General features: G+C 31.6%; 2 protein-coding genes across 30 annotated transcripts in view; one reads left to right on the top strand and one right to left on the bottom strand.

Moving 5' to 3' along the window:
• The window catches only part of LOC145943148 (3-hydroxyisobutyrate dehydrogenase, mitochondrial), a 35754-nt gene extending 22784 nt beyond the window's left edge, over positions 1 to 12970 (top strand). For 2 of the 4 annotated variants that reach the window (XM_083050569.1, XM_083050568.1), the window contains exons 8-11: positions 7269 to 7540; positions 8452 to 8673; positions 9718 to 9866; positions 10114 to 12970. In XM_083050569.1, the coding sequence (XP_082906695.1) occupies positions 7269 to 7540; positions 8452 to 8673; positions 9718 to 9866; positions 10114 to 10293 (823 nt within the window). In that variant the 3' untranslated portion in view covers positions 10294 to 12970. The remainder of the gene's footprint in view (positions 1 to 7268; positions 7541 to 8451; positions 8674 to 9717; positions 9867 to 10113) is intronic. The other 2 variants (XM_083050570.1, XM_083050571.1) reach the window with 2 other exon arrangements.
• A 106-nt stretch (positions 12971 to 13076) lies between these two features.
• Positions 13077 to 22019, bottom strand: part of Tm1 (tropomyosin 1) — a 40123-nt gene continuing 31180 nt past the window's right edge. For 8 of the 26 annotated variants that reach the window (XM_083050592.1, XM_083050586.1, XM_083050582.1 and 5 more), the window contains 2 exons: positions 21118 to 21187; positions 17624 to 20346 (listed from right to left, as the gene is read on the bottom strand). In XM_083050592.1, coding sequence (XP_082906718.1) covers positions 20264 to 20346; positions 21118 to 21187 — 153 coding nt within the window. In that variant the 3' untranslated portion in view covers positions 17624 to 20263. Of the gene's footprint in view, positions 15008 to 15432; positions 16047 to 16347; positions 16526 to 17623; positions 20347 to 21117; positions 21188 to 21882; positions 21946 to 22019 lie in introns of those variants that run through there. The other 18 variants (XM_083050594.1, XM_083050595.1, XM_083050591.1 and 15 more) reach the window with 7 other exon arrangements.

The raw sequence follows: 22019 nt of genomic DNA, 5'->3' as shown, positions 1-22019 counted from the left end.
GATACTCAATACTTCTTTTATAATATGGTATTATTGAAGTATGTGATACTTAAAAAAATTCTGAAGTTGTCTTTATCTTACATCTCGATTAATTATACTTTAATTATCATTACAGTATATCAATCATTACAGTAATAATATAATTGAACGATATATTATTGAAAAATAAATGATATTAACAAGCATTTTTATCTGCACATATCTTGTTAATTTTTACGTATTTTTATCTCTATTATATGTTGCATTTTTACTTGTTATGAGTGAAGCTAGCACGGTTTAAGACTAACTTGAAATTTAGTTTCTGTGCGAATTGTTCATTGTCTCGAGATTATCGACCTCGAAGGAGAGCGAGTTAAGTAAAGTGACTCTTTACGGATATAACGTTACGATTAAACGAACACGTGTTACAAATTCTCTGTTCTCTTGGCACATATGTATACACGCGCGCTGACACTCTACATACATATACATCGAATTAAGCGCTTTACCGGATAGCAAAAGAGAACATGTGTGAAAACTTTATGCGTCTTCTTTTTAGTCTCCGCCTTTTCTTACTTCAACATTTGCGGTTCCCTCTGACAACTTGAATTTATCATGTCGTTCTGAGCGCGTAAAATATTTTATTTCAGTAGACTCTTTATTAGAAGCTTATTTTTTAGATTTTTTTAATGCTAAATTTTAAAAATTTATTACGTCTAATTAAAAAAAAAAGTGCAATTTATTTTTAGATATTTTATTGCTAAGTTTTCCTTTTTTTTCATTTTTCTTTTATATATTTACGTCATACGTGCGCGTCTTCCTTCCAAATTTTAATAAAATCGTACGTGTGATATCATCCGCGACTGTCATCGGTTCACCGCGAATGATTCACTTCCCTCGACGACGTTCTTTCCTATTTAGAGGACGTCACTCATGTTCATGTCTCACACATGGCAATATTACGTATATATTCAACCGCAAATTGACAATATTTTTCTTGATTCATGTACAGATGTTACGCCGGATATATCGTATTCAAAAAACATGTATTCATCTTTAACGATCTGGTGTGTACATTAATTTTTTAGAAAAAAAAAGCGAATATAATTTTTTATGTGCATCTGCACCTCATATTCTTACATATATACGAAATTTTCTTTGAACAACATATTGATTAACACATTTTTCTAATGTCACATACACTATCACTGCAAAGTGTCTCTCTCCTCCTAATTAGACTTTTTCTTCTATAATCGTTTATTGAATTCACAACCTCGTATATTTACTTTTTATTACATTTTATTTATATTATATTTTTACATTTTTTAATTAAAATATATCAACAATTAGTGAAAAATAATATGCATAATGCACAATGCACAATAAATGCGTCTATGCTGAATCGCGTTTAGGAGTCATTTGCCCCGACTGCGCGCAGATGGAACAGGAAATGCCGCCGCCTGTCACGCCGCACTTTTAGCTTCGAACAATTTAACAGCTAGTCGTAAAGGGGTGTCCAGCCTAGCGTGGCCTGTCTGCGTGGCTACGTTGAACCGACCTTGTCCCACAATGCATCTCTCAGGCTCCACCGTCGCTTGAGAGAGTGCAGGCATATGCACTGAACTTTTATAAGCCCGTACTCGATGTGTGTGTGCAATGCACGGTACAACGTACGCATCTCGCATCGCATTGCTCGCATTAAAAAAAAAATCTACGCGATTAAAGTTAAATCCGATTAAATCACTGACGTTTGCATCCCTAACGCGCCCTATTTATTAATTGCACAAGACGAGTCGGGAATGAGCAAGCGATGTGCATGTGAGTTTTTAGCGCAGTATCGAAAGCGAGTATACGTGATAAATCACATACGAGATACGCTTTATTACACTGGAAAGAGAGAGTCTTGCTAGATTTTTTTTTAACGCGTGACAGCGTGTACTTTTCTTATTATTGGAAGATGTAAGGAATTTCAAATATATCGAGATGTTTTGAGAGACTAGACAATTTTGAAAGCAAATATATCCATAGCTATTATCTTTATACAAATTTTGAGGTAATATCCAAGTAAGCAATTTTATCGTTTTACATTGAAAGCATTAGAATCTCTCGAAAGTATGCTGAACTTTTCATAAAGTAATTTACTGTGGAGAAAATATAATATCTCTTCTGAAAGACTAACATTTTGCAAGCAAAGGGTCTAACTCAAACGTACAAGTAATATACTTTCTTATAAAATGTATAATTTTTTTTCTACAGTTAAATTAAATTATAAAGTAAATATTAATTACAAATTCATGAGATATTTTGTAATCGGGCAAACACGATATCACAAATAATAAGCGTTTAATTTCGCGTCAACATTAGTTAACTTTATTCTCCATTTTTTCCTCTAATATAATTATGTAAATTATGATTGCGGCAAATTATGCATAAATTTAAATTATCGAAAGAAGATTGTATTTATTTTTTGAAAAATGTTTTGCACAAATTTCCTTTTTAATAGTTTTATAATCTAAATTCATACAGATTTTTCTTTCTTATATATAAGAATATATTGCCGTTAGAGAAAAAGAGAAAAAATTTCATAATACGTTTCGAAACAAGGCGAGAAATATAATTTTTTCTCTTTTTTTATTGTTTCATTTTATGTCGACCTTCGTGAGAATTTCTAGAATGCGGACAAAGAGAGATACGGCTTCGCTTTGTCGTAACGATTGACGGACGGCAAGTACCGAAGCCATCCGTTATTTAACCGCAGTAACGGAATCCAATAGACCCGCCCTGAGAAATTCTCTCGACAGAGCAAATTATTGTGCGAAACTTTACGGACATTATTGCGTATTGGTGTAATATTATATACGTAATCGCTCTCGCAAGAAATGCGCACTGCGGTTTTGAATTATCCGACATTGTACTATCATTGTACTTTATCCCATTGTCGCTTGTATTGAAAATCATTATTATGAAACTTTAAAAATAGGAAATGTACAATGCAAGTATACGAATTTCTTTGATTTTAGATTGAATTTAGATTGAATTTAAATAAAATACTAAAAAGTCTTTAAAAAATGATGAAATATTTTTGATTCTCTGTTACAATAGATTCACATTTAAATTGTAAGTCCTGCAGATTTATCAACAGCACGAATACATTTAAAAATTTGCCAGAAAAAAATATAAAATAAAAGATATTAAATTTATATATTTTAAAATTCCTCTCGCTTCTAACAAAGCTAATTAATTTGTAGGATTACTACGATAATTCAATAAAAAAGAAAAAAGAGATTGATTTTGAAATTATTAAGAAACAGCAGAAAGTTTTGAGTTTTTTAATCATAGAAAAGGCATTCTTTTAATATTTAAATTGATTATATTGGATTGGAAGATGATGATCTCTCTTTAAATTCTATCATTAATATACCTGTGTCTCTCTGACGTAATTTAGTAATTTTTTATGCGCTTATCAAATGATGTTATGACCATAATTTATCGATACTCTCTTGTTCTGCTATTTGACCGGCACGATAACCAGGTGCAATAGATGTTATCTGCTCCGATGCATTGGTTGCACCCACGTGTATGTACGTAATATTTGATAAATTCAACATGTATGTATGTGTGCAGAGTGTCGCGTTATATAAACAGATATGCCGAAGAAGTTTTGCTAAACAATGAATCGTATCTTATCACGCGCAAGAGGGATGTAATTTGCATAAATTTGCATTGCAATCCCATATGAAAAATTAATATTTATGATATTGTCCACACAAACAATAATTAACTTTGTTTATTTGAAAGAATATATACAAGAGAATCATTATATTAACGTATCTATTATGTGCATTGCATTAAATCCGGTTACATTCAAATAAATAAAAAATTAAATTAATATCTTTTCTTGCTTAAAAGGATATTCGTCGTATTGCATCAGATGATTCCACGAATATATGCCTTGAACCATTTCAAGTTTGCATTCAAATAAAATGTTTTATATTTTTATGTTATATGTCACATCTGCATCAAAACTCCCACGATTTCCGTCCTAAGATATGCGTTGAATGCGTAAATAAAATTCAATACAAGAAATATTAAACAACGTATGTCACAGTTAATAGTAGGTAGACAAGCATTTAATAAGAGATTAGTCATCGCTGAGATACAACATGCGCATATGTATATATAGTTAAATGATTCGATGAATCATATCGTCGCATATCTCGGTCGATGTATTTAGCCCGTAATAAAAAAAGATTTCATGAGAAAAAGATTTGCAAATTATCTACATCAATATGCCCTACTTTTAATAAACTAATTTTTTAATAAAGAAAATCACATAATTATATAATATTTTGTGTTTGTAATTGTTTTTGGTAACAATAGTTTTATTTGTAATCAAAGTTTTATTTATACTAGAACAACACAAGGGCGCGATACGCGCGCCCCACACACATTCTTTAATTCTATATTAAAAGGAATATTTTAAAAAATAATATAAAGTTTATTTAAACTCGAATAATATTTTTTGAAAAATCAGCTTATTAAAGTGTTAATTCGATAATTAAATTTTAAAATAAACATATGTTATAAAAATTAAAATAATAATGTTGTAAATAATGTTATATAATACTTTAAACTCGAATAATTTTTTTGATAGAAATCAGCTGATAACTGTTAAAAATATTAATCGAGTTTAAAGAATTACAACATATTATTTAAAATATATTATTATTTTAACTTTTATAACAAATTATATTAAAAATTAATTAGCAAATTTACGCTTTAATCAGCTGATTTCTGTCAAAAAATATTCAAATGAAAATTTGCTAAAAAACGTTTTAAAAAGGCTTAAACTTTGAATTCAAAAATTAAGGCCTGTGAAAGTCGTAGAACATTCATTCAGAGCTCATTTTGTAGGTCTTGAAGAGACCTTTAAAACGCGCCCAAGACGAATGTTCTAGGACTTACACAGGCCTTAATTTTCGCAAAAAACGTTTAAACTTTGAATTGAAAAATTAAGGCCTGCGAAAGTCGTAGAACATTCGCTGAGGGCTCATTTTGTAGTATTTGTAATATATATATATATACATACATTATTTTATTATTTGCATCTATCGTATAACAATCGAAAACACATCTAACCACATGGGAAGACACGCAGGACCTATTGTTTTCCTATTTTCTTCGTTTGCAGCTGTTCTCAACATTATTTTTAGCGTTTTCCCTACTTTTCCACGCTAAATTCGAGGAACTCGAATACGCATCGGTCGACAGAATTTTTTTTTTTTCGTTGTACACGTAACAATGACTATCCCTCGTGATCTCCGGACAAAGAGAGTTGCATGCCTATTATTCGTACACACTGCGTGCACCGGCTTATTACGTAATCGCGTAGCACAATTACCGGGCGAGACAACGCGTAGGTATCGTATATGGGAAACAAAGTCGTGACACAAATCTCAATTATGTCTCGCGCGTGTCCGCGAGACAGAATTAGTTAATATGCATAAAGTACGTTGAAGCCGATTTACACGATCTATCTTCGATGATTGTGTCTCCGATGTATCGTATGAAATATTGATTTATTTATTAGTATCACATCAAAAAATTTCGGTCGTTAAAATAATTCCCGGAAGATTTTTTGGGGAAAAGATTAGTCGTACGATTTCATTTGATTTATTTTCGACGAGAAAATATTTTTTTGAATTTTTTTGCGTTAAAATTTAGAAATTATATTAGAAAGCAGCAACGCGAGTAACACAAGTTTGCATGTAATTTCTATTAATACAATGCAAAGTATTTTCTTAGTTGTTGCGTCAGTACCAGTATTTTTAATGCAGATCGCGATATGACTTTGTCGATATATTATATATTCACGCGTGTCACTCAAATGCATTCTCACGCATTCTCATTTACTACAAAAGTCCATGTATATGATTATGCGTCGATTTCTATCTCGTTTGGTAGACACCGGATAGTTACTTGTATCGCAACTAAATTGATCGAGTTGTTGCCGATCAGAAAGTTTCTATCGAATTTCACTCAGCCAATGATCGATTATTGATTTTTCATTCTAATTTGCATCGTATATAACGTTTTACGCGTGAAAGATAAGTTATTCGCTTATTTAAGTATGCACGATATTAATTCATCGAGGTTAGTTATTCGCGTGTAGTTTCAATGTATATCATTTTTTATCCGTATAATTAATAAGTTTTCGTAATTCGCAATGTGTTCGATACACGCTGCACGCTTAAAATGCTCCAGAATAAGAAATAACTCAAGTAATGATTAGTTGTCGAGTATAATAGCTTAAGTGTTAAAATTGTTGTCACATAATGGATTCCACAATATATATGTATATTTATTTTTATATACATAATTAAGTGTTATTGTAATTAATATCAATTATAATGTACCATTTTGGAAATTTTTTACGAATTTAAAACGCCACGTAAAGCTAGAACAAATATTTTACATTATTAAACGAAAGTTAATATACATCGCGATTATATTCTGAAATGTATAAGAGGAATATATGTAAATCAAAACCTGGAAATTTTTCTTCAAAACATAATGATAGAAAATGATTCAGAGAGAAGTTTCTAGCAAGGTCGTGTCGATTGTTCGCATAAAATTCACGCATTTTATTCCCAGCAGATGTAAATTTCTATTTAATCGTAGATAACGTTGCTCTTGTGGAGTAATGACGATAGCAGACATGCAAATATCGTTATCTTGTACGCGAGTACACATTCAAACTCACCGTACACGATGTAGGAGATAGAAGGAACGAATTTTTCAACGGATTCAATCGCGTAATCTCCGAGGAACAGTTCGCTTTATATACCGTTTTCCTCTCCACGCCTATTATAATCGACTTACTGTACAGAGAGAGGATGTTCATGATAAGAGTGACGTCGTTGACCGCTTGTCGTTCACTTGGAACTTGCATTATTCAGCGAACCTCCACGTTTCCTTTGTAGAGGAGGTCGCCTGGGGGAATCTATGTAAAATAATGCGAGAGGCTCATATATACGAGATATTCTCGCTAAAGAGAGAAAGATAAAGAAAGAAACGCGAAACTCATCTGAAATACGACATAATAGGTGTTTTGAAAATGAGGAATAGAATTTGAAGCGATTTGGAAACTTTTTTATTTGGCGAAAATTTAACCCTTGAATATTCTATAAATAAATCCGCCCCGTATTTTAATTTTAGAAGTTTAAGGAATTTTTTTCTAGCAAAAGTATATTCTCTTAATGCCGATTTTTTAATTTTTTTTATTATAGACATATACCAAAAGCCAAAGCCACCACGATGGCGGAGACACCGGAGCTGAAGCGTATCGCGGAGAACACGAAGATACAGAGTAATGTGAAGTACCATGCCGAATTTGAGAAAGCGAAGGGAAAATTTACGCAGGTAGCGGATGATCCAGAGACTCTCAGAATCAAGCAGAACAGTAAAATAATCTCGAATGTCGCTTATCACGGCGAACTCGAGAAGAAGGCGATCATGGAGCAAAAGAGGACAATGACCGGAGAAAATGGCGAACAAATAGGTAAGGTGATGAAAATTTCTGGATGATACAATCGTATATCTTTCTATTATTGCTAGAATATTATATAGCAATAATAAAAAAAAGAAATACGTTTCTTAATTTTCTTAATTTATTTGTTGGGATAATCGTCGTACATTACATGTTTTGAATATTATTTTATTATCGTATTGTTTCATAGCAAAAACTCAAATCATTAGATATGGATTATAATAATAATAATTTTTATGTAAAACTTTATTGCCAACAAACTTAATCATAAACTTGCTATTCTGAAATTTGTTATCATGATTTTCAACAGATTACTGTCGGAAAAATGTCATTGATCAAAATGTGATTTTGTAATTTGATTAAACTGGAAACGCTTTTTTTCTTATTTTTATGTACATCAATGTTTCATAACTTATATATATTAATTATCTAACTTTTCACCAATAAAATCATTTTTTACCTCCTAATAATCAAACATATTTCTCACAGAATTAATCGTCAAATATAAATCAATCATATTCGTATATATACATATTCGTATATATACATAACATATTACATCAATTATCTTTTCAACTCTTAACACACTTAATAATAATTTACACAGGAACATCTGTGTAATTATATATATTAAATTGCAAATTATATGTTATGTATGCATTATTTGTGATAATAATCTCTAACTTATGTACTAATATATATCTCTGATTTCTGATTAATTTCATATATTTTAATTTATATAATAAAAGTAATTACAACAATCATGAAAAAGCATTGCTGTTCAACCGACTAAAAATGTAAAATGCAGACGGATGAAAGATTAATACGTATATGAGTTGGTGTTTTTTTTCCCCCATTATCCATTACACCCTCGCCATTCATCATAGACAGATCGTGTCGCTTCTCATTGAATCTATCGCTAGCTTTTCTTGTGCATATAGAATATGTAGAGTACACAGACGGTACGATCGCCCCTGCATCGAGTTTAAATGCCAATCCGCCGCCACCAAGAACGGCAAATTCGCCAGTACAAAGGACACCAGGTAGGATCGCTGATTACGATCCCCTTAGCGAAGCGAGACCGAGTCCTTATTCCGCAAGGCAAGCTGCCACCACTGTCATTTACACGAGTGACAAGGGACCAGGTGCGTTTATCTTCGCGACTGCAATCGCTGCAACTATTCGCTATGTAGACGTTGCATGACTACTATATCTTATTATATAATATGGAATAATATATATATTGTATTATTTATAATTTGAATTTATAACAAATATATAATATACGCATAACATTTTTTTTAATTAATAATATTATTTAATTAATTAATATAATTATTTTATTATACCATATGAATTACATTCAAGAATATCTAAAGCACTAACGTTTCTTGAATAAATATTTGATTTTTTATAATGAGATAATATAATAAGATATATCACTTTGAATATGTAGCCACGAATAATTGTATGTTCTTTAATTTATATATATATATATATATATATATATATATATATAAAATGATTGAAATGTGGGGGAAGATGAACGCGAAGAAAAAAAATTACAATTAATATTGTGATGACTTTATCCAATCATTTGCATATTACGACTGTCTTATGATCACGTGGGAAAAAATAAAATATGTGTTTATAGTTGATGTTAAGAGATCGACTTTTCATTGGATTATATTCTTATATAATAGACAACGCTCTTAGTCATTTTTATTGTAAGGCGCCGGAGTTATTACGATCTTGGATTGTGATGTTATTTGGAAGTTTTATCATCGCTCGTATATTTTATATTTGCATCATTATGCCTGCACAATATCATTTCATACGAATCATTGCAAAGACAGATCGTTGAAGCAATTTGCACTGGAATTAATCGTTGCGACATCGCTGCGTTCATCTTATTGGGGAAATAGAAAATCGCCCATCATTTTTGTTGTAATCATCTTTGTTTAACGTTTTTTGTTTTGTGGTTCGGTGTTTATTTATTGCTAAAACTTTGGAATAATTTATGTTGGCAGATCAAAAGATTATATAAAATAACAATTGTTATTAACTGAGAATAAAGGGATGTTTATAACAGAACAAATTGAGCATTTATATAAATGTAGAAAATTATCCACAAATTATTATTTGCATGTTTTTTTGTATAATACATGTGAAAATACGACATATTGCAGTGACGAATCCACCAACACGAAAAATCGGCTCGGTTGCTGACATTGATCCAGTAAACGAATATTACGGATCGTTAACGCCAGCTACAACAATAAACAATAATCAGCATCAACTTCAGCATCAACCACCGCCACCGCCTCCCAACGTTGGAGTAAATATCTTTTTAATTATTTGAGTTGCATCATATTGTTTATTATGACCTATATATTTGAATATAAAATATAAAAATTATGATAATATATATAATATGAAAAAATATTTGATGTTGTACAAAAGTAATTTTTTTTAAATAAACTTTAAATAAATAAAAGAAAAATAAGGTATAAATTAATGTAAGAAAAGTTTTAACGTATAATATACCGTATGTGTTCTGACATGTCCTTTTTCTCCTGTCGCAGAGGGTGTACAGAGCGATGTATGACTACGAGGCGCAAGACCTTGACGAGGTGAGTTTCTGCGACGGCGATTTGATTGTCAACTGCACAGCCGTCGATGAGGGATGGATGACCGGACTGGTGCAACGTACGGGGCGACACGGCATGCTACCTGCTAATTACGTCGAACCGGCGCAGATTTAAACATTTGTTTTTCAAATCGAGCTTCCATTCGCTAATTATTACCGTTATTTAGGCCGCAGCGCGCTTATTAATCGGTGCGTTTTGATGAAGGAAGAGACGATAAGGGAAAATATGCGATACAATACTCGAAGCAATGCTTCTATCCGGTTCTTGTTATTCGTAAGATTATTCGTTTGATCGAACGGCGAACTGTCGTTTTAGGAAATCAGATACTGAAGTGTTTCATGGAGAAACTTTAGTTTATTGAATCTGATATTATAAATTTTCGATCATTTTTAGGTTGATATTATTGACACAATCTATTTGACTAAAGAGAAAGTCGAGTTTTCCCTAAAATACACTACAGGACAAACAGGTTTAAGAATTATGAATTTTCAAGTCAGTTTTATAAATGCTAGAAAACGTGTTTTTCACGAGTATCTCAATTTGACGCAAGTACTCTGACTTCAGCAACCGACTTCCAAATGACAATATATAGTTTTATATGTTATAGACTTTTATAATGGGACCAAACTCTATATAACTGCGATAAATTATGCCAATTAAAATTAGGATTCCGACAGCTCGTGGAGTGATATATTAGTGCTAATCAACAATTAGGAAGAGTCAAGTATAAAAGATGTCTTTTGCGATTCACTTTTACTCTTCTTTGTTATTAGTTAATAATTCACAGAGTTATTAAATAACGTTACTTTTTCACTTTTCCTTTTCTTGAAAAACTTGATGAATTTAAATTATATGATTAAAATATTTAAAAAAATATTTATTAATTTAATTGATACATACAATTTAAACGCTTCTTAAAAGTTTTTCCGTACATCATTCTTTGTACTGACGAGAAAATTATGTTATTTATTATATTCGATATAAGCTGCGACTAACATTAATTAATCAGATTTTTATATTTCTAATTATTTTGTCTTTATAGTTAACGCTTGATATTCTTGTCTTTATATCGTTTATTCGATTTCTATTATTTCTTTCAAAGAGGTTCATAAAATAGTTTTTTTATTCGCGATGATACATAATTTTTTTCTAATAGTAACAAATAGGATTAAAAAATTTACGTCGCATTTATGTTTGTAAAAAGCTATACAATGTGCCTTATACATATAGGCTGTTAATTAGCAGTATAGATATCTTTTATATAACTACACGAAGGAGTGCACTGTTGTATGTAATATGAAGATTTTTACTACGCAGCAATGCTGCGCTAATATAGTCTGATTAGCGTACATAAAATAATCAGGCTATAAATAATTCTACAAGTCAACCAAATTAAAATAATGAAGAACATAATATTGTTGATGCGAAAGGGAGATGCTGTCACTTGCCTTTCTTTTTAACTACGAGAAGCACGAGAATAATCGTTAAATATCGTTATTGATTTACAATTTAATTAATGACAATTAACCAATATTTACCGCATAGCTTTTAAGTTTTATTTCATACGGCCCACACTTGTATGCTTCGCATTTCGTTCCAAAATTGCATTTACATTTATATTGATGTTGATATAAGTTATTGTATCGTTTAGCGACTCTGAGGTTACCGAATAACTAGAGAATTTTTAATTGAAAATACACGATCTGTATTTAACTTGTATCGATACGGAACGCTTTTGTAAAATTCGTGTTTTAAAAGCGCAATACTAGCTGTATTGGCCAGCATAAAAATTGATATTTTAAGATAGATTTTTCTAGTTTGATTCATCGCGTTTGTGTTAAGGCGTAGAAATAATTGCGGCTAAATTGCGATCGTTGATAAAACGTATTGCCATCACAAGGTGCTCTTTAGTGCCTTATCGAATTTGTCATTGTATTTCTAAATTAACATTAAACTGGTTCCTCAGAAATGTATTTACATCGCATTTACCTGAATAGGCGGATTGTGTAAAACGACGTCCGATGGAACTATGCAGATTAACGAAATGTGTAAAGGTAATAAATAATTGTTCGTTGTTTGCGCGCCACGTGACGTCGTTCGACCTCGTTTAATAAGCAAAGAGAATGATATTTTTGGAAATATATTATTCAGCACTTTTGTAATTATTAGATCGCTGATAAGAGAATTTTTCAAATTTTAATGCAAGATTCAGAAATATATATTAGTGTTGTGTTTAGATAAATAATATTATATTATCGTATCAGATCATAAATAATGAATATGTATATGTTATATAAATCTATGATTTATTAATTACAAAATTCACAACAGCCATCCCTCTTTCTAAAAAAAAAACTTTCCTCTTTAGATTCTTTATTCGGAAAAAAACAAATCATAAAGACACACTTCTATCGTTTTTATTTTATCACAGTACGTATAATTTATTTTTATTCATTCTTCCATTTAGTTATAAACTTGATATTCACGAAAAACATCTCTGCGCATATATACAATCCCCTCGTTAAGATAAACATAATCAGAATTTCTTCAGAGATTGTAATGAATAATTGTTTTTTATATTTATGTATTTTACTAGTATATGATATATCCATATTTTTTAAGAGTTAAGAGTATATTTTTTGGCATGACCACGCGATATCGCGATAAAATTGTCATCATGATAACACGGCAGAGTTTAATACATTTAATACTGTTTGAACAGACATTGTAAGTTTCACTGATGCCATTAATGTTCAATATTATCATAAAGTAATAAATTTTCAGCCAAGTAGCAGCTGCGAAATGAATTAGTTGCAAAACAATTATCGCAGCCAAATGGCTCGTTACTAACGAATGACGAGATTGCAAAATCGAATAAGACATTTAGTATGCAGAGATATAAAATATGCATATTTATTGAAAGTAATATAAATACAATCAAATAATGATAGATATCACATAACATAGTCAAGATAGTCGCTGCATCAAGTACATGTTTGAAAGTCTCTGAGCTTGGTCCATCGCAAAATTTCAATCGTTAATGCCGATAATTTGCGTGCGTGATCATGCGTGATCGTTGAACTATTTTGAATTAACATGAAAAAGAGTAAGATATAAAATTTTCAGCATCAATGCACGCTGCCGAGAACCGTATTATATATCGAACTTATCGATCTTTCAATTCTCTCCTTTAAAAAAAAAAGCGTTTCTCACTATATATGTAATATTATTCTACCATTTTTCGCATAATCGTAATCCAGCCCAGATCGCTTTGCAAATCTTATCGTAGAAGCAACTTTATTTATATGCTATAATGAACACTATACCTCGTTCGCTTGAAACGAGATATTTTACTTTAGCGGATCAATTGTGGTAATTTATATTTAACACAATAATGCACGATACAACATAGAAGCGTGACTTGAAAGTATGGATGCGATACATGGTATTCCTTAATATGTAATGGAAAGAAACTTATATAAGCGTTATACTGACTAATTAGACCGCACTGTCTAATCGTACGGTGGAATGCGGCGAATAGAATATAAAACAAATTTATAGTTAATCGATGAATGTTAGCGCTGCCTCTGAAGTGAAAAATGGAGATTTTATAAGCAGGAAATTTTCGTACGCGTTTTCATCCTTATATATTTTTATATATTGCACTCTAATTTGCTATTAGCAATTCCTTTCTTTAAATTCAGATTTATACGATAAAGGTACAAATCGATATAATTATCGAAAGATTTTATACAGTTTGTTTCAGTTTCCTGCTCATAAACGTGACTCGAACAAACATTTGTCGCAATGATAATGACCTAAGATGTGATATTTAAGGCCATATGGATTTTCAACGTAGATTTAAATTGAATGTGGACAAAATCTTTTGCGCGAACATTTTCGTTTTCGTTTCATACGCGTTTATATAATATATATATTTATTTATATATTTTAGTTAATGTGTGTGAAACAGCGCAACTTTCGATGAGTTCTCAGTAGAAATTATGCAATTGAGCAAAATGAAAGTAATTTAGCCTGTTGAAGGTTTCTTAACAGTTAATATCGTTACAAATATGAGAAAATAAGCAAATTCAGAAGGATAATATAAATCACGCATATAAATCTTAGAAATAACGGAGATTATTGAATATAAAGGATAAGATTGCTGTGCAAGCAGGTATAAGCGCAAATAAATGGATAGAATCAATATTTAATAAATAACTAGAGATTATAGATCATGGAATGGGAATTTTGTGCCAGGTTTTGGAAGAAAATATCTATTTCTCGATCTTTTCCTCGGACGCAACAAATATCTTATACATTTATATACCGCTCAAACGAGATTCTCTCTTCTCAAGGGTAATCTTTAAATTAAAGGTAATTTTAAAGCTTCAAAGAAAATTTAAATTTCTACAAAACTTATGGAATGAGCTTGTTCAAAGTAAAGTCAATCAAGTCGAGGAATGTAGAACGCGTGTAATGATATTTTCGACGAATAACTCGATTTGACAGTTAAATTCTACGGATTGTCTATCGAGTTGTCACGCTGCGCGATTAAATGTCAGCAGATTATCCCCCTCGTCTCTCGAAGAAGTACTTGTAGAATGTATTGAACGATGACATGTGACGAAGGATCCGCGTGCTGGCAGTGTCATTTTATTATAGCGTGAACTATCTTTTTTTCTTTTATCTTTTCTTTCCCCGCGTGTATGCAATACCTCTGTTGTACGCTCTTAGCCTGCCTGCTAATATCCGGCGAGGTCGGCAAACGTCTGATCCATCTCGTCGGCGATTGCTTTGTATTTACAGCGCTCGTTTACCAGCACGTCTGCAATGAGAAGGGAGGGAACGTGGTATTAGTGGACGACACGATGGTTAGTCAGGTATACATTTTAATATTTTTAATTGGAAAGAGAAAGAGACACACAACACAGTCTTACGGTTTGCTGCAACATTATATTGATGCTTTGGAATTAGACAACCATTGATAAACTAATTTAAAATTAAAGCGGAAGAAATAAAAATGAAATATGTTTTGCTCTTTTATCTGAAACCTATTTAAAGAATAGAATATGTTTTTATTATGTGATACTTACTTTGCGCGCACAGAAGAAAATCGGATGAAATGTCAGATTTAAGTTTCTGATTAACATTTCAAATTGGAAATTGTGTTTTTAAAAATAAACAAGCCACAATTTTTTTTTAAGTTTAAGGAACGGGATATATTTTAAATGTGAGAGAAAAAGCAGTACATTAAATTCTGATATCTTTTTTTATTTCTTCTTGAGAGTCGAAACAAAGAATGATTTTATACAGATCGACAATTTCGAGTTATGACAGAATCACCAAAATATTTTCAAAACTCAATAATATTTTATTAATGATACGTACAGAGATTAAACTGTATTCTTCTTTTTGCTCTATTTATCGCATGCTTGATTGTTAAAGCAGCGTAATGCAATTACGGGTAATATATTTACGTTAAAAATTTATATTTGTAATTTTGATTTATTTATATATATATACATACATATATTATAAGCGATGTTTTCGAAATAAATAAATAATTGCGGTTCTATAATTGCTCTATGCTCTCTGAAAGCCGAAAGTGCAATGGAATCGTTGATAAATAAAAAAAGAGCATATTTAGAGAACGCGGAACATATTTTATAATACAATGATTTTAGTTACTCAATAACAAAAGTATATGCATCAGATGACCGAGTCGATTGAATCGTAGTGTGTATAAATAGTTCGACAGCGGATGCGGATATTCGGTAAACCGATTTAACCACACAATTCGGTGAAAGTGAGGTCCAGGTCGTCGCAGATGTATTTGTACTTCTCCTTCTCGTGGACGAGTTCGTCTGCAAAAAAACATAGTATCGTAAAAACATCTCACTTATCATACCTTCATCAGTTGTTATCTTAATATATTCATTTTGAAATAAAAAAGAAATTTTTATTATAAAGCGCGCAATTTGATGTTTTGATCTTAAGTATATCGAATATTTAATTTTAAAATTAGAGTAGAAAAAAGATATGAAACTGATATTAAGATCGCGCGTTCTTCGAACATGATAAAAGATTCTTTTAGGTGATTCAATTAAAAAAGCTGTGATTATTAGCAGCAACAAGCGGGTTAAAAAGCGTAGATGGATAACTTACGGAATATGTGTTAAGAGCAAGCTAGATTTGTAAGAAAGGTTTTTGATTTATCTTTTTTTTTTTTAAGTGTTAGGAGAAGATAATTAATAGCTGCGTTAGACGCCATAAAGCTCCATGAATGCATTATCCAAGCCATCCCCGACCTCTTTGAATTTCTCCTTTTCGGTCACCATCTCATCTGCAAGCATTTGCAATGTTATAGGTGCAGCTGTTACTTAATTATGATTCATCTATTAATGCGTGGTATGTGAAAAATGCTTGAAACAGTATTGAGGAGAGATGTGGAAATTAGAGCGTTTATTAACTGTTAAACTCGCGTAAATAAGCAGGCACGCGATTGTGGATCGGCCAAGCAGTGAAAAAAATTAAACTTATGCTAATATATAATCTAACAGATTTAATAACGAATCTGACATGTAATAAAATGATAAAAATTGTTCATCAATCATACTCCAATTATCTCCAAATTTCTCCGACTAAATATCGTGTATGCTTTTATATCTGTGTCGCTCTCTTAACTCTATTGATGATTTCTATATATTTGAATTCAACATATTCTTTGAACTAAAATTTTTATTCTTATTTTTTCAGAATGTCATATTATTAATATAGTCGAATGATTATGCTCTTATGTATATTTTTCTGGCAGACATCGATAACGTGAAAATGTTATTACAATATCGGTGAAAGATCGCGCAAATTGAAAAGACATATCTGCGAAAGTAATTAATTATGATAGAAATGAAGACAATCGTAAAATTTGATAGTATCAATATGTGAGATTTGTCATGCGTTAAATAGCAAAATCCGATATTAAGCGGATTTACTCACCGTAAATAAAGTATACGTACCACACTTTCTTCATTTATCATGCAACTTGTTACAGGGTTGTCTAACAAGGCGGCCACACAATGTTATCGCGTGGACATGTAGTTATGTCGTTATGTTAACTCGCGTAGGATTAATATTAGCATAGGTAAAAAAAAAAAGGTAACGACACACAACGAAAAACAAAAACGACACACTCTTTTTTCAAAATTAAAATATATATTATAAACAGTTTTATAATAATAGTAAATATATAATATTCATTAATATTACAATGATATTAGTGTTATTATCATTCCATTCACATATTTTTCTCATTAATATTAAGTAAATTAATAAAAACTAAAACTCTCTTAAACTCAAGTATCTGTATTTCCATAAATTTAGCATTATTCAAAAAGAAAAAAACGAGGCTAACAAAACTCAACGATAGGACATGTAATTGTGCTTTTCGCGATTACTTATTATTTTTTTTTTTTTTTTTTAATAACGCTTACGGTCGCGCAGTCTTCGGATGGCCTTTCGATAACGCAAATGTGTTACTGTATATATGTTAGTTCATCGTCATCTTCACATAAATAATAATTATATGCTTTTTCGAAATGTACAATTCGAAATAATCCGAAATTTCGAACGAAATAGTGTTCGACAACGCGATTGTTAATATCACACGTGATCATAATTAAACGTCACCTAATAATCAATATGCTTATTATTAATACTATGATTGTTTTAGAGCAAAAATATCAATTTGTACAATATAAATCAACGCGACGACAACAGAATCGTAAAAAACTAATTATTAAAATTAAGACTTCTCGTGCGAAATTTTTCTTTTATCTCTTTTCTATAGTTTTTCATCCCCAAGAATCAATCTCGAGTGTATTATACCTATTCTATTAGATAGCTTCGTACCTTCACGATCACTTTAATTATCATGCGAGAGAGAATAATGTACATACATTTATATATACCGAAACAGGAAGAGGACGATGCATATTTCTACATCAAAAGGCCATCCAAGAATATGTTGCAGGAAAAGTGCTATAAGAATAACCACGAGTTACGACATCGAGGTCAATATTATATCATCGCGACATAATTATCGTTTAAAAAAAAAAAAGATTGGAAGAGAAAAATAATTTCTACCTGAAATTAGCCATGTTCGATGGCGAGCATCAAATAGCAGCGATATTAATGATAACTGTATATCAATTAATAGTAATAGTAATTAGGGGCAAAAATTATATGCTCGAGAAATGGAACTAACATTGGATATTTTCGACCAATCGCGGTCATTATTTCCTCCGATCTCTCGTCTGCTATTACGTTCGAAACGAAGCACGTTCCCTGCATCGAGGTTTGTTTGGCCGAGGTGTGTGATTAGTATTTATGTAAATATATATACAGGCACGATCGGTAAATGTCGGAGTGGCTCAGCTGGCACGGGAAACTGTGAAACATGATATAAAAAAAAGTCAGTTGCTTCCCTGTTTGTATTTTAAGTATTATGCGTTGGCCAATTTTTCGTAGGCTCGAAGTTGAACACACTCACTAGGCCAAATATGTAGTAATTCTCGATTATTTTATTCTATGAGAAGAAAAATCGGAATTATATTGTATATGCAATATTGTATCAATGCGTTCGGTTTTAATTATTTAATCAAGTATTGCACAACGAAGACAAAGACATATTACGAAGATATACTTTTAAAAAATTGCTGGGTTTGGCAGTGGAATTCTCTTAAATACACGATTATTACTCGTTTACGTCTTTGTTCTCATCGGCGGCAATGAGAAGATATAACACGATATCTTGAAGAAAAACAGATAAATGAAAGAAACTGACGAGCTTTTCTCTTCTCGCACGAGCTGAGCCGCGTGAAACGAGGAATGTAAGGCAACGGAAAAAAAATGAGCACTGTTTCCCTCCATTATGTAGGAGTCTGCGTATTTTCTTTTTTTCTTTTTGTATCGAGAGAAGCACGCACAAATTCGATAAAATGCTCGGCTAATCAATCGATGAATAAAAAAATTTTCGTAAAAGTCACTTCTAAAAGTTTTATTACTTGGTAATCATTCTTTTTAGAGAGAATCTTTTAATTGAGCGCGGCTTATTATATAATTATAATATATTATATATATACATATATATTATATATATATACATATATAAATATATAATATATTACACTTAAATACACATACATACATCGTTTTTGGCGCATAAAATTGGTTTCAAAATCTCTCATCGGACTTTTCCTCTCTCGATACAAATAATTCGATCCGCGCGCGTCTCTCTCTCTCTTCTCTTTTTTTCCCATTCTACTTCTCTTTAATCTCTATTCACGTATTCCACCCACGATCAGTAACCATTTTCGAAATTTAAATCGCGACGAGCTCGAAGACACCTCAAACCTAACCGGTCGCAGCCATGCCTTAATTTTTATCGAATTAAAATTTAAAGGCAGACTACAAGCTAAAATCTAAAGCTAAAATCAGATTTCGATTACAAGTAACTTTATATTATTTACGAAATCATCCTACCATCTGTTCCTCTGTCGCGTATTATATTTACTCATTCTCTCTCTACCTTTTAGGTCCACGCTCTTTCTTTCTGTCGTATTTCAATCCTCCTTTTATATCCTTTTCCGTATCCACACACGCACGCACACACATACACTCCATTCTTCTATTTTCTCCTCCTTTCTCTCATCTTTCATCAGTCTGTGCATCTTGTTACGAGCCTGCAGATAGGCATACGTGACGAACACAGACATACGTACACGTGTGCGCGCATATGACACGCATATAATACGTACACGTACTGCGGATGGACGTAATGGAGGGTATAAGGCTAGCCTAAAGACTGCATTTTTATCCGTTAATATTAAGGAATGCACCACACGAAACGCTCGCGCTGTATATAAAACGCGCGTGTTTACTTCTCTCATTCACTTCTTCACGTTACCGCCGTTAAACTCTCTCTATTCGCTCGCAATTTTCTTTTCTCTTTCGTTTCCTTTCTTTTTTTTTCTCGTAAGTTTCTCGCGTTATGCGTTTTTTTGTCCATCGCGAAAAATATGATCTACATGTTCTGGATGTCATGCAGAGTGGCCTCCATCTCTTCCTGCAGCAATTTGTTTTTGTCTCTCTCGGCCGCGAGGTCGTCTGTAAAGATCACTGGTTAAAGGGAAGTAACACACGGCAAGCCACACGCGAGTGTAATACACTGCGTTTCGGCGGTTAGATGGGTCAATTGCGCAAATAAAACAGCACACACGCACACACTTACATATACACACACAGCGAAAAAAAACGGGAATTGCTTTACGATTGTCGAATCGCTATTTTCTTGTGTGTATATCATAATTAGAAAAACTAATCAACATAGATTCGAGATATTTGGTATTTGCTTTGATATTTAATTATTTCGATCTGAGAGCTTTTTAGATATAAAAATTCTTTTGTTATCATTTCTCTGCCGTTTTAAAAATATTAAATTTGTGAATATTAATTCATATATGTATATTGTATAACAATTAGTTTCTCCATCATGTTTTTAACTGTGTCTCAGAAATTTTTTCAATTGCAAATCCGTTCAAGTATGACATCGATTCTTAAAAAAACCTACTTAGATAGAAAATAATTTTCCGATCATTATAAAAACCTTCTTGTTGAATTTGTTTCTCTTTCTCTTTCCACTTGATAAAAAAATTATATCATAAAATCTATATGAGATACAAAATACGTATAATATGTATATTAATATAATTAAGAAATTCAGTTAAATTGACAATAAATCATGTCAAAGAGTGTAATGAGAATAATTGATATCGAAAAAAATAACTATATAGAAACATGTTTTTTTTTTTTACTAAAAACAGATGAAACGAAAGTGAGAAGATTAAAACGGTTCGTTTTGTCTTACTAGATACGTACCTTCGAGCCTGTCAACTTCCTTCTGGAGTTTCTGCACGGATCTTTCTGCGAACTCGGCACGTGCCTCAGCCTACGCAAATACAACATATTTGTATGTCAATAAGAAAATTACAGTCTTATTAAAATATGACTCATCGATTTCAAAAAAGGAAAAGAAGAGCATCTGTTTTGACTGCCTTTTAGATTGCGAGAATATATAATTCTTCCGCTAAATTAACGAGTGTTTTACTTTCTTGAAATCGTTGAGATTATTAATCAATAACTTCGGTCAATATCAATTTTTCACGCCATGCAAATAAAACGAATTTCATGTCACACACGATTGGAACTGCAAATAGATTAAAATGAAGGTTTTAAAAGGTTTAGTTGCGACGTACTATATATTGCATGATTAATACGCTATTAATGAGAAGCACAACTTCACTTTTTCAAACAAAATGATCATTAAAAAAACAATATTGTTAATACACACTCGTGTGCATCATACCTCGTGATGTGATTTATGAAGTGGATTTAGGTAGATATTTATAAAGGCCTCAAGAGTTTCATGTGCTCTTCATAAAAGATTTTATACATATTTCGTACAGCGCACAAGAGTACACAATTAAAGAGCTATTTATTTGCAGATATTTATCTCAAGTATTATTTTTTTATTTTCTCTTTCAGACATTTTTAATCGGAATTTAAACGGCAATATGATCACTGCTAATATATATGTATATATTTCTAGTTATCTTAGCTCTGTTTATTTTCACACACACTTACCTCTTTCAATTGACTATCCAGAATCTTCACTTGGCCCTCGAACGTTTCCTCTCTCTGCGTTGCCTGTTTTTAATCAAGCACAACAAAAAAACAAAACAAGCTATCGTTAGTTTATTGCAACGCAAAACGCTGTTTAG

Source organism: Prenolepis imparis, unplaced genomic scaffold, assembly GCF_030444845.1.
Source record: "Prenolepis imparis isolate NDT839.2.m4 unplaced genomic scaffold, iyPreImpa1.0 SCAF_11, whole genome shotgun sequence".
Lineage (NCBI taxonomy): Eukaryota > Metazoa > Arthropoda > Insecta > Hymenoptera > Formicidae > Prenolepis > Prenolepis imparis.
Note: the sequence above shows the minus strand (reverse complement) of the source record. Positions and strands in the feature narration are given on the sequence as shown.